General features: G+C 40.6%; 3 protein-coding genes across 5 annotated transcripts in view; 2 read left to right on the top strand and 1 right to left on the bottom strand.

Annotated features, from left to right (window-relative positions):
* Nucleotides 1-2,760, top strand: part of LOC137973717 (venom phosphodiesterase-like) — a 17,552-nt gene extending 14,792 nt beyond the window's left edge. The window contains exons 24-26 of the mRNA XM_068820594.1: nt 324-453; nt 1,243-1,411; nt 1,848-2,760. Of these exons, the coding sequence (XP_068676695.1) occupies nt 324-453; nt 1,243-1,411; nt 1,848-1,994 (446 nt within the window). The 3' untranslated portion in view covers nt 1,995-2,760. The remainder of the gene's footprint in view (nt 1-323; nt 454-1,242; nt 1,412-1,847) is intronic.
* Nucleotides 2,761-3,231: 471 nt separating this feature from the next.
* LOC137973730 (G-protein-signaling modulator 2-like) lies at nt 3,232-5,863 on the top strand. Its single transcript, XM_068820606.1, has 3 exons — nt 3,232-3,953; nt 5,007-5,097; nt 5,581-5,863. Exons 1-3 carry the CDS (start codon nt 3,362-3,364, stop codon nt 5,723-5,725), a joined length of 828 nt encoding a protein of 275 aa, XP_068676707.1. The 5' UTR covers nt 3,232-3,361; the 3' UTR covers nt 5,726-5,863.
* A 5,319-nt stretch (nt 5,864-11,182) lies between these two features.
* The window catches only part of LOC137973716 (KN motif and ankyrin repeat domain-containing protein 1-like), an 18,331-nt gene continuing 17,013 nt past the window's right edge, over nt 11,183-12,500 (bottom strand). For all 3 annotated transcript variants that reach the window (XM_068820589.1, XM_068820590.1, XM_068820591.1), the window contains one exon: nt 11,183-12,500. This exon is cut by the window's right edge and continues 617 nt beyond it. The gene's annotated coding sequence lies outside the window, so the exon portion shown is untranslated.

Genomic DNA, 12,500 nt, shown 5'->3' with positions numbered 1-12,500 from the left:
TCTAAGTGTCTAGTCGTTCTAGCGTTGGAACACTAATTGGGGACGACGCAAACTGAAATTAACAGTTAACGCAAATCAAGTCAAATGTTGGTTTTTAAGGAGAGGGGAAATCGCAGTACCCCGGTGCAGAGCCGTAGAACACCGACAAACTCAACCCACATATGACGCCGAGTCTGGGAATCGAAGCTGGGCCACATTGGTGGGAGGTGAGTGCTCTCACCACTGCGCCATTCCTGCACCCCTGAGTGTTTGTAAATTAAGACTACTTAGATAAAAATCTCCAAAAGTCCTTAGTAAAATGCACTTGTTGTTATTTATTCCAGGAATCTGGCTGTACGCTGAAAAAATCGTTCGAGATCTTTCCGTGAAGTTTTCACATGTTTACGTCATATCCGGTTCCATATTCGACGAGAATGCTGACGGACGCCGAGATGACGACCGTAGCATAACAAGGTTAGATCATCACGGGGAGCGATTATAACAGAAGGTTACACACCATTCTATTCTTTTTTTAGCTTTTGAGGCGAGGGAAAACCCGGAGTACCCGGAGAAAAACCACTCGAAGCAAAGTAGAGAACCAACAAACTCAACCCAAATATGACGCCGAGTCTGGGAATCGAACCCGAGGCAGGCGAGTGTTTATTAAAAGAGAGTATTTCACACTCAGTATTCGAAAACACTCACATGTTCACAGACGCTGTGGGATTGTGACAAATCCCTTGTCTGCAGAGAGTACAACCAATTTAACTTAATTCCTACACTTCAATTAAGCAGAACAAAACGTGGCGTACGCACGTGCAGTGGTGTCAGAGGAGATCTGGAACGATTTCTTTGATACGGCAGACGGGCTATTTTTAATTCTTTTTCACTCTGCTTATTTTTAGGATTACTTTACCTCGGTTCGACCAATAAATTAGGTACAAGGGTGAAATAAGCCCTTGGAAAGGGAATAGTTTTTTCCCCTGCTTTGTGCTTACACAGTACCGACACCGTTCGCAAAAGGTTTTCCTCTTAAGTATGTTTGTGGCTATGGCACAAGTGATAACCTGGCTCAGGTATGCATGCGACGCCGGTGCCGTAGTTCAGGCCTGTGGTACAGTATTGTAAAGCAAATTTCAAACAAAGGGTTTAAAAACCAGGTGTACTCTATAGATGCCATGTTATAAAAACTCTTGAAAGAGTCCAATCACTGATTTTCTCAACCATTCCGAATTTTGTTATTGTTCATTCTTTCCTTCAAAGATGGTTGAAAAACGACACAAGCTCAGTGGCAATTCCAACTCATTACTATAAAATCATTGTGCGGTGTGACAATGACCAGAAACCATTTCACAAAGTACCTGGATGTGAGGGACGACTTGATGTAATCTCCTTTATACTGCCCCACTTGGTCAAACAGCCATGTTCTAAGGTAAGTATAGCTTCCATCCATAACACGTTTTTTTTATAAACAGTGATAAATTCATTTTGCTTAAATTGTCGGGAGATTTTCAGTTGTGTTGTTGAAACATCGATCTCTGACTGTTTAGCAGTCTTAGTATCAAAACATATACTGATGAAATCAGATTGATGGTTTCAACCACTCGTCCAAACAATTCAAAACACCGCAAAGAAGAGTCCTATGTGTAGAAATAGCAAATAAATGAACTAGAATAAGCTAGAGATGAATCAACTTTTTTTGGAGCTGATTACAAATGCAAAGCACTTTACATTTTTTGTGTGGTCCTCTGGGTGAGCGTAATTGGTTCTCAATTTTGACTTTGAATTTGTTTCAATTAATGCCTAGGGGCTTAGGGATTTTCGATAAGACCCACTTTGCTTATCATTTGTCTGCCTTTTCTTTTCAGTATCAATCCTCTGCACAGTATCTATTGGAAAACACTGCAAGGGTTCGCGACATCGAATTACTTACAGGAATTAGTTTTTTCAGCGGACTTCCTCCGGCAGAGCAGGCGCGACTAAAAACTATATCTCCATCAAGACTGTGGTGGTGAACGCGTAATCGGACCCAATCGGCTAACTCAATGTTGTACCTAATTCAAATCTCCTGGGACTAAGATTCTTTGTGTATTGTATTTGCATGATATGTATCATTCATATTTAAATGATATGGAAATACCTGGGAACAAAACGTTTTATTCCTAAAGGGTTTGAATTGGGTACAACATTGAGTTAGCCGATTAGGTGTATTGGCGGTTTTTGTCTTTTTTGTGTCTTTTTGAAGCGATTTAACTTTGAATTCAAGATAGGCACTGAGCAAAGTTTAATTCATCCTGAAAACACTTTTTGCCGGAAAAATACGCAATGAAATTTCGAAACAAAGTCAACTAAGATGGATCGCCATTCTTTTTTCGTTTGACATCAAAGTATAATACAAAAAAGACAGGCTGCCTATTTTCAATTACAAGGTCAAATTATTGGTTATTTACTGGACCTCGAAGGTCGTGTGTTCGACATCTTTTTTAGTTGTACTTGCAGCTCAGATTTTCAGTCATATCGAAGCTGACTTATAATCAGTTTAAATTACAAAACATTTTCGATGAAGATTGACCAACCTTCCGAAGTGAAAGAGTTGCGCGTCTCTCTTTTCTTTACAATGAAGAGTTTACTGAAAACATCTAAATTAACAAGAAACTTTTGAACATTGGTTAAGATTATAGGTTGTGTGTGGTTTTAAGTCATTTCTTTGCTTTGTCCTTTTTCGATTAATCAGTTGGTAAAGAATAAATGCTCAGACAGACGCTTGTCCTGTTAAATTGAGTGAGTGTCCTAAGTTTCTGCTTTAATGAATGTGGCTGCTGACATCAGATTTACAGAAGGTGGCCTCTCTTATCCCAGAATTCAAAACCTTCCTTTTCTCAATTAACATAGAAACAGACGATTTGCAGCGCGACGATTCAGATGTAAACAGGCTCGATTTTCAATCTGATAAAACAGACTTCAAAATATTCGGTTCGATCGTTTACATTCCAAAAATAATTGATTGAAAGTGACTTTGCGAAAAAAAAGTTAGTTTACTTTTAAAATACGCCCTTGGCTCAGTGCAAGTGCGCTTCACCATTTCAATGCGAAACGGCACATCGCACTAAAGTGGGAAAAAAGCGATGGCTTTAAAATAGTCAGTAAGTGTTAATAAAACTATGTTTAACAAGGACAATACGAGTCTTTATTGCACCCGTTTGTGACCACCTGTTAAACTTGAAAACAAAGATACGTGATTGGCTAAGCTTCGTAAACTATGATTGCCTTTCGGAAGCATCGCGCATTTAAAAGAGCTTATGGAATAGGTAAACCCTGCTTGAAGCAGCAAGCGACGGTAAAATAAAGTATGGATGCTTGGGAATAGGGCTTGTTTATTTTTATGGAAGAAAACGATCCAAAGAATTATCGAGTTGTCGAAGAATCCGAAGATGAATTGTATGCGAAGATAAAAGAGCTGAAAACTTGTTTAGCCGATGCTATTGACGATCAAGACCAAGTCGCGGAAGGAGACGCGTTAAGTTTTCTCGGTCTTGCTTACTACAGATTAGGAGATTACACGACTGCCAAGGAGTACCATGAAAAACATTTGGCATTGTCACAGGAGTTAAAGGACGAAAAAAGTGAGAGACGGGCTCACGGAAATTTGGGTTGCATCTTCAAAATAACTGGTGACTTAGCCAAAGCCAGAGAACATTTAATGGCCGCGCTTAATATTGCAAAGCAAAGAGATGACAAACGGCCTCTTGCAAAGATCTATAACAATCTTGGAAACATTTATGAAATGGAAATGAACTATGAAGAAGCGATCAACTGTAACAAAGAGCGACTTGCTGTTGCCAAAGAGTTGAAAGATCAAAATGGTACTGGAAAAGCACTGGCAAATCTTGGCAACTTGAATCACGTGCTTGGAAATCTCGACGAAAGTATTGCGTTTTATGAGGAGATGTTGGACATACTGCGCGCTAAACTTAGTAAGTTAAACTTCAAGGTTACAGGGGCGGATCTAGGGGGAGGGTGCAGCGGGTGCGCACCCCCCTCCCCCCCCTCCCCCCCCGAAATGACCTGCGACTTTCTAATACAACTAGCATTGTGCGAAAATAAACACGTCACCAGTCAGCTACGCCATTCCTTAGTGCTGCACCCCTCCTAATAAAAATCCTAGATCCGCCCCTGGGTTACTTAAATTGAAAAGCTTTGAATCCAGGCAAAACATCACATCGTTTTAAACGTATATCTGCATTGTTGAACTTCAAAAAATATTTCTTTCGCCAACAAGCAGCAAACTGCCTCTGACTTAAATGACAATGTTCGATTTGTTGGGTAACCGGCCCAACCATCTGGTAATCGGTTCGAACCAAGAGAGAATAAAGGGGGAAGAGTGGGCATTCCCTCATACATGCCCTTTTCCATAGGTAATATGTCTCAGGTTATTTTTAGATCGACTCTCACGCTGTACAGATCCCAAGGAGATTAGGTAACAGCCAATCATATGGCGGGAATGTGTTCCGCGTAGATAGTCTACGCTCAGAGAACACATTCCCGCCATATGACTGGCTGTTGCCTAATCCCCTATGGATCCGTACAGCGTGGGAGTTGATGTAAAAATAACTAGAGGCATATTACCTGAGGAAAAGGACATGTATGGGGGGAAGCTCTCTTTATTTTTCCTGGTTCTGGCTCTTTATTTTCTCCTGGTTTCTCCTGGTTCGAACTCTAAAGTCTGGATCTCCAAGAAAACGTTGAGATCAGTCATGGTTGCCGTGTGACCAAGACCTGGCTTAACTTGTTGGGTGACGGTTTCAGTTATACTGTTGGGCTTAGGGATTAGTGTCAATCGACAAGATAGTTCTTCTCTTCATCCTGAAGTATTTACCAATGAGCAGATTCAATAAATTAAACCCAAGTCCTGCTTGGACATTCGTCACATTGCAGATATCTTGTAAATATCAACTATCTTAAGGAAATGATGAAACGACAATGTTAATAACCAAGGTAGCTGCTTTCTTCTTCTCCATTTTGAACAGGAATTCTCGACACTTTGGCCGAAGAGGAATCCAACTCGGAAGACGAAGACGATTTTGTCGATATTGACTTGGTGGCGTTAGAAGCTGTTGCGTAAGTTAGCATGGGCTCTCTCCAATACACGTCTGTTAATATTCACATGCTCAGATGAAAAGCGAAACGTATTTCTCTTGCGGAGAAGAGTCTCCTGGAAATTCGGAAATCAAGAGAGGATAAGGTAAGAACGGATCCCCCTCCATACATGGGCCTCTTCCAATGATAGTTTTTTAAAATCTAAATTTTAGCTAACAAGCTATTTTTAGAGAGTCACCTGATTGGTCAGTTGTAATGACGTAATGAATTTTTCAACATGAGCGGCATTGGGACGAGAACTTAAAATAGCTTTAGGAAACTAAAGATAGATTTAAAAAACTATTATGGGGCATGGGGATCCGTTTTCTTTCCTCATCCTCACCTGCGAAAATGCATTACCCTGAAGCAAGAAAGGCAGGCTGGATCTCGCATGACTGAATTCATGACATGCAGCAGCCACTGGTAAATCGTGTGTCAGTATCTATTTTTTGATTCATTTTCTAGGGAGGTCAAACAAAAAATGGCAGACGAGAGACTCGTCGAAGAGAGAGCGAAGGAAGAAGTGAAGAAGAAACGAAAGTTTAAAAACCCTTTCAAGAAAAGACCAAAAACAAGAGAAGAGAAGATCGAAGCCTGGCTGGAAAACTAGGTACTTCAGTACTATCAAAGGAGACCACTTTCCTCCTTCGTTTCTAGTTCGCTCATCAGTTATGATACATTTTTGCCCCGAGGTCAAGCTTACATGTGATTCGAATGCTGCTGGGAACATAAGGCAAAAGAAAAGATCTTTGACCTGACTACAACCATTTTCCAATCTTTTACCGATTGTCGCAAATTCGATAATTTACAACATCAACGATTTTATTTATTGATAAATCTGGCCGTTGACTTTTTACTATTATTCACTACAACAACTGACGGCTCTAGGATCTAACAGGCGCCACGTAAAACTCTTATGCGCACCTTTGCAATTCATTTAAGATAACTTTTGTTCTTCCATGACGTATATTAACCCAATGTTACAAGTATAACAAATTAACACTTAAAAGATGTGGGCTATCACCTATTGGTTTGAAGACCTTTTCAGAGATTATACTTATTTGTTATAAGGCGTAATTTTGGAAGAGTCGTGGGAGGGTGGTTAGATAATTGGATTTGCATCATATTCTGGCTGAATGCATCTCTATCAACTTTTGTTGCGGTACCAACCTCTGCCTCTTTTTGGTTGAGCTACTGATTGCTGTGTTAGGGTGAGTTTACCCTGCGAGCAGAGTTTCCTTCGATCTTCCTACAAAAATCGGGAAGAGGAAGCCGCCTCGACATTACGTATTAGAGAGTTTTAGCACCGACGACGAGTACGATCTGGAAGCAAGTTCTAAGGAGCATGCGCAAAGTCTCAAATATCGCACTGCGGACTCGTAGCACGACGACTTTGAAGTCAAAAAGTCGCAGTGGGAAAACGAGTTGGACCGCCAACCGTCAAGTCCTTTAAATTTACTTTGCTTGTTTAAATGCGCTTTAGCAGATTGATACAGATTAACACTAGCTAGATATCGGGACCTAAGCGATCTGTTAAGATCACCGATCGTTTCACATGTACCTCCGCAAATGTCATTTATTGCATAACCTGTACGTTATGCAATAAATTATGCATTGGTGAGACAGGTAGACGACTAAGTGACCGATTCCGCGAACACCTTCGCGATGTTGAGAAGAATGACAAGGATGCATCTAAGCCAGTCGCTCGCCATTTTATCTGCCTAACCACTCCAAAAAACACATGGCTATCTGCGGCCCTTCCCTACATCTAGGTACGACGGAAAGCCGCAAGAATCTGGAACAAAAATTCATCTTTCAAATCGGCACCCTTAATCCTCACGGTATCAACGAATGCTTTTCATTTAACTAATATATTCCTATTTTTCACGTTGCCATGTTACCACCAATTGTGTAGCTCCTACTCTACTATAAAAACTACACGTAAGCCATACTCCCTCGATTCGCTCTGACGAAGGGCTAACGCTCGAAACGTCAGCTTTTAGAATCTCTGTACGGTGGCCAATTTACATTATCAACTCCGTTGATAAAACCAAATTTTTGTATACTACTTCCCCACCGACGCAGCACCACAGTTTCTTTAGAAACTACCCCTATATTCATTGAAGTTTTGTGGTGAAAATTGGATATGGTCTCGGATTATTGGCACCGATATAACTGCTTCTCGGAACTGCAGCCAGTTCGCGCTCGCCATGAAGTAAACAAACGAAGGAAGAAAAATACTTGATTTTTTTACGACTGGTGATTTTTTCAGCAGATATATCCTGACAGAAACTCGATAGATTTATTATTAGCGGTTTAGGGTTTGCTTTTCATGAACTTTTTGCTGAACGTGAAAGCGCCCCCCCCCCCCTACCCCTGCGGGGGAAGCCCATATAAAAAGGACGTGGGTGCTCGTCGGAAAATTTGAAAAGAACCCGAAGAGGTACCAAGATCCTGTCTTGTGCGCGTGGCATGAAATTTTTTTTCACCCCTAAGAGGTACCAAATTATGGGATTTAATTGCACAAAATTAAAAAAATAGTTATTTATCAAATGTCTCTTGCTATAATTTTTCGGCTCAGTACCCTAAACGGTACCGCTAAGGCTCCCGCTGTGGACCTTTTGAGGCTGACCAACGTAAGAGGTACCAAAACCGCTTTTTTAAGCCCTAAAAGGTATGACGAGTCCCCCCCCCCCCCCCCCCCCCCACCGGGGAAAGCTCCCGACAAAGTTTAAAAAAGGCGCCAAATTATTTTAGTACTCGCTGATGTATGCTTAACCTTATTACGAGTATGAGAACGAGCTAAACTGGCAGACTAGTTTCTGTAACCAACACACGGAGCAAATACTCTTGGGAATTTAGACAGTTAAATTGCCATGCTGTTGTAAATTTTAAAAAATATTGATAACGCGTGGTGATTGATCATGTGCAAAATTTTAAAAAAGGTTTGACAAGTCGAAACTTGACTGACTCAACCATTTCCTTGGATGAGCGGCAAATCAGTGAAAGTCGAGGTGGTTGGCAGTCTCCTTTCTCTTCCCGATTTTTCTTGGAAGATCGAAGGAGACTCTTGTCATTGTACTCACAAGCAGCCCAAGTTAACGTACTTAAGAAGAGAGAAGAAAAAGGCCACAAACTCAGTCCAAAAGAAAAGAAAACAGGCATCTAACAAAGGATCCCAAACTAAATGGGGAGAGGGGGGAAGGGGCATACCACACAAGGGTCAGTACTTCATTGTAACTGGAATAAAGAAACCAATAAATGTCTAGCCAATATTTAAGCAAAGAGTGCATTCATTCAGCATGATATTAACCTCTAAATTCCAACACTAAAAATATTTCAGCTGGTAAAAGACAATAAAAAGGAAATACGCTAGAAACTGTGTGGCAAATCTCTGCCAACTTGAAGTTGTCGTGTTCAACCTCGGTTGAGTTAATGGTCAATTGGGAATTTGGGATGTCTACCAGCAATTGAAATTTTATCTACATCTGTTATGGTATTTGCATAATTTCAAACATCAGACCTAAAAGGTTCCTTGACATTATTTGTTTAGCTTCAAGTAATATTGAGGCATCTTTTTAAAAAATCACAAGGGAGAGGTCGCAGAGGTCATGGGTCAAAATCGCAGAGGTCATTGGTTCGAGTCCCGTTGAAGCCACCTGAAGAGGCCATTTCCAATTTTCATGTCTCACCTCCTCTTCAAAGTGAGTCTAAGTGGAAATATTGCTTTTCATTCATTTGTAAAGTAGAACTAATTACCATCACCAAGACTTCACACTTAGACTCGCTTTGGAGAGGAGTCAGACATGAACTTGGAAATGGCCTATTTTTCAAGGTTGTTGTAGAAATTTTATCGAGTTGATTATCTTACTTAATTATTTTGCGACACCATGACTGACATGTCTAGGTGGTTTGCAACCAATCTCTATAGACACAGATAACAATGCTGCAATGTACAATTGCTGGTGACGAACAAAAGCAGCTAATGAGAGATCTTTTGTTTTCGTCCACCAACATGGCGGCGATGACGTCACTTGAAAATTCCCCACAGAACCCATTTCTTTGTCGACGATGAAAATTGAAATATTTCAAAGAACGGTGCTTATTCTTTGCACATTTGGAAGGCACAACGACGTCAGAGGACGAAAACACCGAAAAGACAGTACCGTTAATGGGCAAAATCTTTTTGCTATCCACGCTGTCATGCACCCAGACGTGGAATGGGATTAACAAAGATTTTGTTGAGAATGTGAGCCCACGGCAATGATTTTCTAGTTTTCTCGCTTATTATCAGCTCTGTTTAGGCCTGTTCAAATTCCCACCAAGTTGGCACACATTTAGAAGTAGGGTAAAGAGAGAATACGACTCTTCATTAACGACGCCACGTTTTCTGCGAGACAAGTGAAAATTCCAACAAATTTGGATGGTTTGCGAAACTACCGCGCTCGAATGTTACGAACTTTCAAAAAACATAGCGTTAACTTCAACACTCACCTTATAATTCGAGCATCTGTTTCAACATACTTCTCTTTTAGGCCATGTTTTGTTTTTAGGGAAAGGTTTCTTGGCATAAAACGTGCAAAGCAAATTACTTTCCCTTACGTTCCGCATCGATGGTCTTAGTTTGTGTGCTGAGGTTACACTCCCTAAACACGTGTGTCAAATACACCTCACTGATTGGCTAGCTTGTCCTGTCTGCAACATTTTCTTTGTGGGAACTGCTTGCAACATTGCTTGCAACTACTTTAAAAATATGGGCATTTTATAGCAGGTAAACATTGATTGTTTTAAATGATTAGAAGGACACGATTATGGAGTCTGTGATCACTTTAGTATGGATACAAGAAGGACTTGGCCGTGCTGAATTGTTGTCAAAGCCTTTCATTGGTGAGCACGACATCGACTAGCCAGACAGGAACACCATGAACTACATCCGCCCTGTGAGCATTTTAAAGCTTCAATTAATCTCCAATTGGACTCCCATCTAAATTATCTGATCTTGAAAAGCCACAAGTTTCAAATCTCCTTGGATTCTGATATGTTATCTACATGTTATGTAAATGTTCAGTAACCCGAATCCCGCTCTGCTGGTGTTAACCCGCTTCTTTTGGGTCTCAGACTGTCCCCGTCCCTAAGCGAGCAGACTACTTTTAAAAGTTGTGGTTACACACACCCTGGGTTTGAGGCCTTCTGAAGGGTAACTGGCTTGGGTTTGGTGCAGCTCTGGTTTCATGTTACCCTTGGGAATGCGGTTGCACAGTAAAAGACTCCCCTCAGGGTAAAATAATAGGGTATGATTACGTGTAATCTAATTAGGGATCTTCGTGTATTTGCCACGTTCTGATTTATGATTGGCCAAGCTATCTCAGGGAGCAGATAAACCGTACTTTTTAGTTCAGGAACTGTCATGGGAAATCCTTTTGTTCTTTTTGATATAACCATAGAAATAACCCTAGGGTAGTTTCAGTCTAGGGAAAGCGGTTACACACAAAAAGGTCCTTGCCGTGGACAAACGCTATTTACCCATGGTAAGACGGCTAGCTTCACTACGGGGCGCCGTTGGTAAATTTATTATTTAGCCTTAATGCGTGCGTGTTTTTGGTTTTTTACAAATGATTGGAAATTGCAAAAAAATCATTTACAAACAATGAACAAGTACTCACTCACTGATATGTAAATCGTTACTTCTTAGTAAACCTGATATGTATATCATACGAAACACGTATACCATTTTATACGAATAATTCGTTAAACAACTTTTATTTATAAACAAGACTGTCTCTTAAAAAGATTATTTACATATCATAAAGCTGTAAATCTATTATTTCTAAATAATGAAGAAAAATTGGTGCGTCAATTCATTATTTACAAATATTCGCACCAAATTTGCTCATTCGAGCGAAGAGCTCTAAGATTTCCCACAATTTGGCCGCGCAAAATATTGAGGATGAACGAAAAATGCTGCCCACTTCATGCAACACAGGCTAGGAATCTCTTCGTTTTACATTGTCAGTAAGAGGAGAAATCTCCACGATCACGGGTGAGCTGATCAATAAAAATAAACCAATAGGATTCATGATATTTATTCAGGATGCGACATGATGATACATTCAGATGTATACTACCATCACTGAACAATTGTGCTGTATGCCACACATCTAATACTTGCTTAATACCTCCATATTTAGAAAAACAAAGCTACTTTTGCCCATCAAAACAGTATACATTCAACTCTCTCTTAACGGACACCTCTATAAGACGGACACCTGGTGCTGGTCCCGGCTGTTTCTTAGTCATTTTACTATAACCAAACTCTCTATAAGACGGACACCTCCATAGGACGGACAACGAACACTTTGAAATCGTCAACGGAACACTTGTGAGGTGCCGAATGTCACCGCAAATTACGATTTAGGGAAGTAAAATTCTTGTACGTGCCTCTTTTTAACACCAGACGTTTAATTGACAGCTCTTATCTTGTCGCCGGAATACATACAGTACAAGTTAAAATTAAATCATTGTCCCATTCAAAAAATAACTTGGAGGTGACAACTGAATTGTATTGTAATCTAAAACCGGTAGGTTTCGTTCAAATAAACAACTTAGGACAAACTTTAAACAGACGGGTATTCACTGTGCACAGGTTCAGCATTATTATCTCAAAATTCCTGGTGTCATGTTACGTCGATTCTCTATAAGCAGACGGGTAAACAGACGGGTATTCACTGTGCACAGGTTCAGCATTATTATCTCAAAATTCCTGGGGTCATGATACGTCGATTCCCTATAAGCCGGATAAGCCTCTCTAAGATAAGGATAAGGATAAGCCTGTCTAAGACGGACAGCTGAGGCCGGTCCCGATGTCTTAGAGAGAGTTGACTGTATCCTCAAACCTCAAAACAATTTCTACCTTAATCTTTAAAGTCATGAAAGAAAAGAATCCGGGGCTAGTTAATTCACCACAAACCCATATGAAAGAATTTTTTTTAAAAAAAGGTCAACCTTCCCTGCTATCAGAGGTCTCTCTTCTTTTGCGTTGTACGGGCAAAGAGACCTGACTGCCATGGTTCGAAACTCGCTTTTACATTTACATTTACATTTACATGTTCCAGCACTCGGCAAAGTCCCTTTTTGGCTTATGGCTGTTTCTGGTTAGGTGGCCTCATACACCGTAAGCCTTTTTAGAGACATCACGCCAAGCCGGCCACTTCTGCTGGTGAGAACAGGACAGCCACAACACCGGGGACTACATCCCCTACTCTTATCGAATAGTGTGTGGGTTCTTTAACGTCGCGGTAACTTATGAACATAGAAGGTATTTGTGAGACGGGGCCTACGGTTTATAGTCCTTATCCGAGAAGACTTGAAAGTCTAACCATTTGCAG

Source organism: Montipora foliosa, chromosome 10 (assembly GCF_036669935.1).
Source record: "Montipora foliosa isolate CH-2021 chromosome 10, ASM3666993v2, whole genome shotgun sequence".
Lineage (NCBI taxonomy): Eukaryota > Metazoa > Cnidaria > Anthozoa > Scleractinia > Acroporidae > Montipora > Montipora foliosa.
The sequence above is the reverse complement of the archived record's forward strand: the minus strand, read 5'-3'. Positions and strand labels throughout refer to the sequence as shown.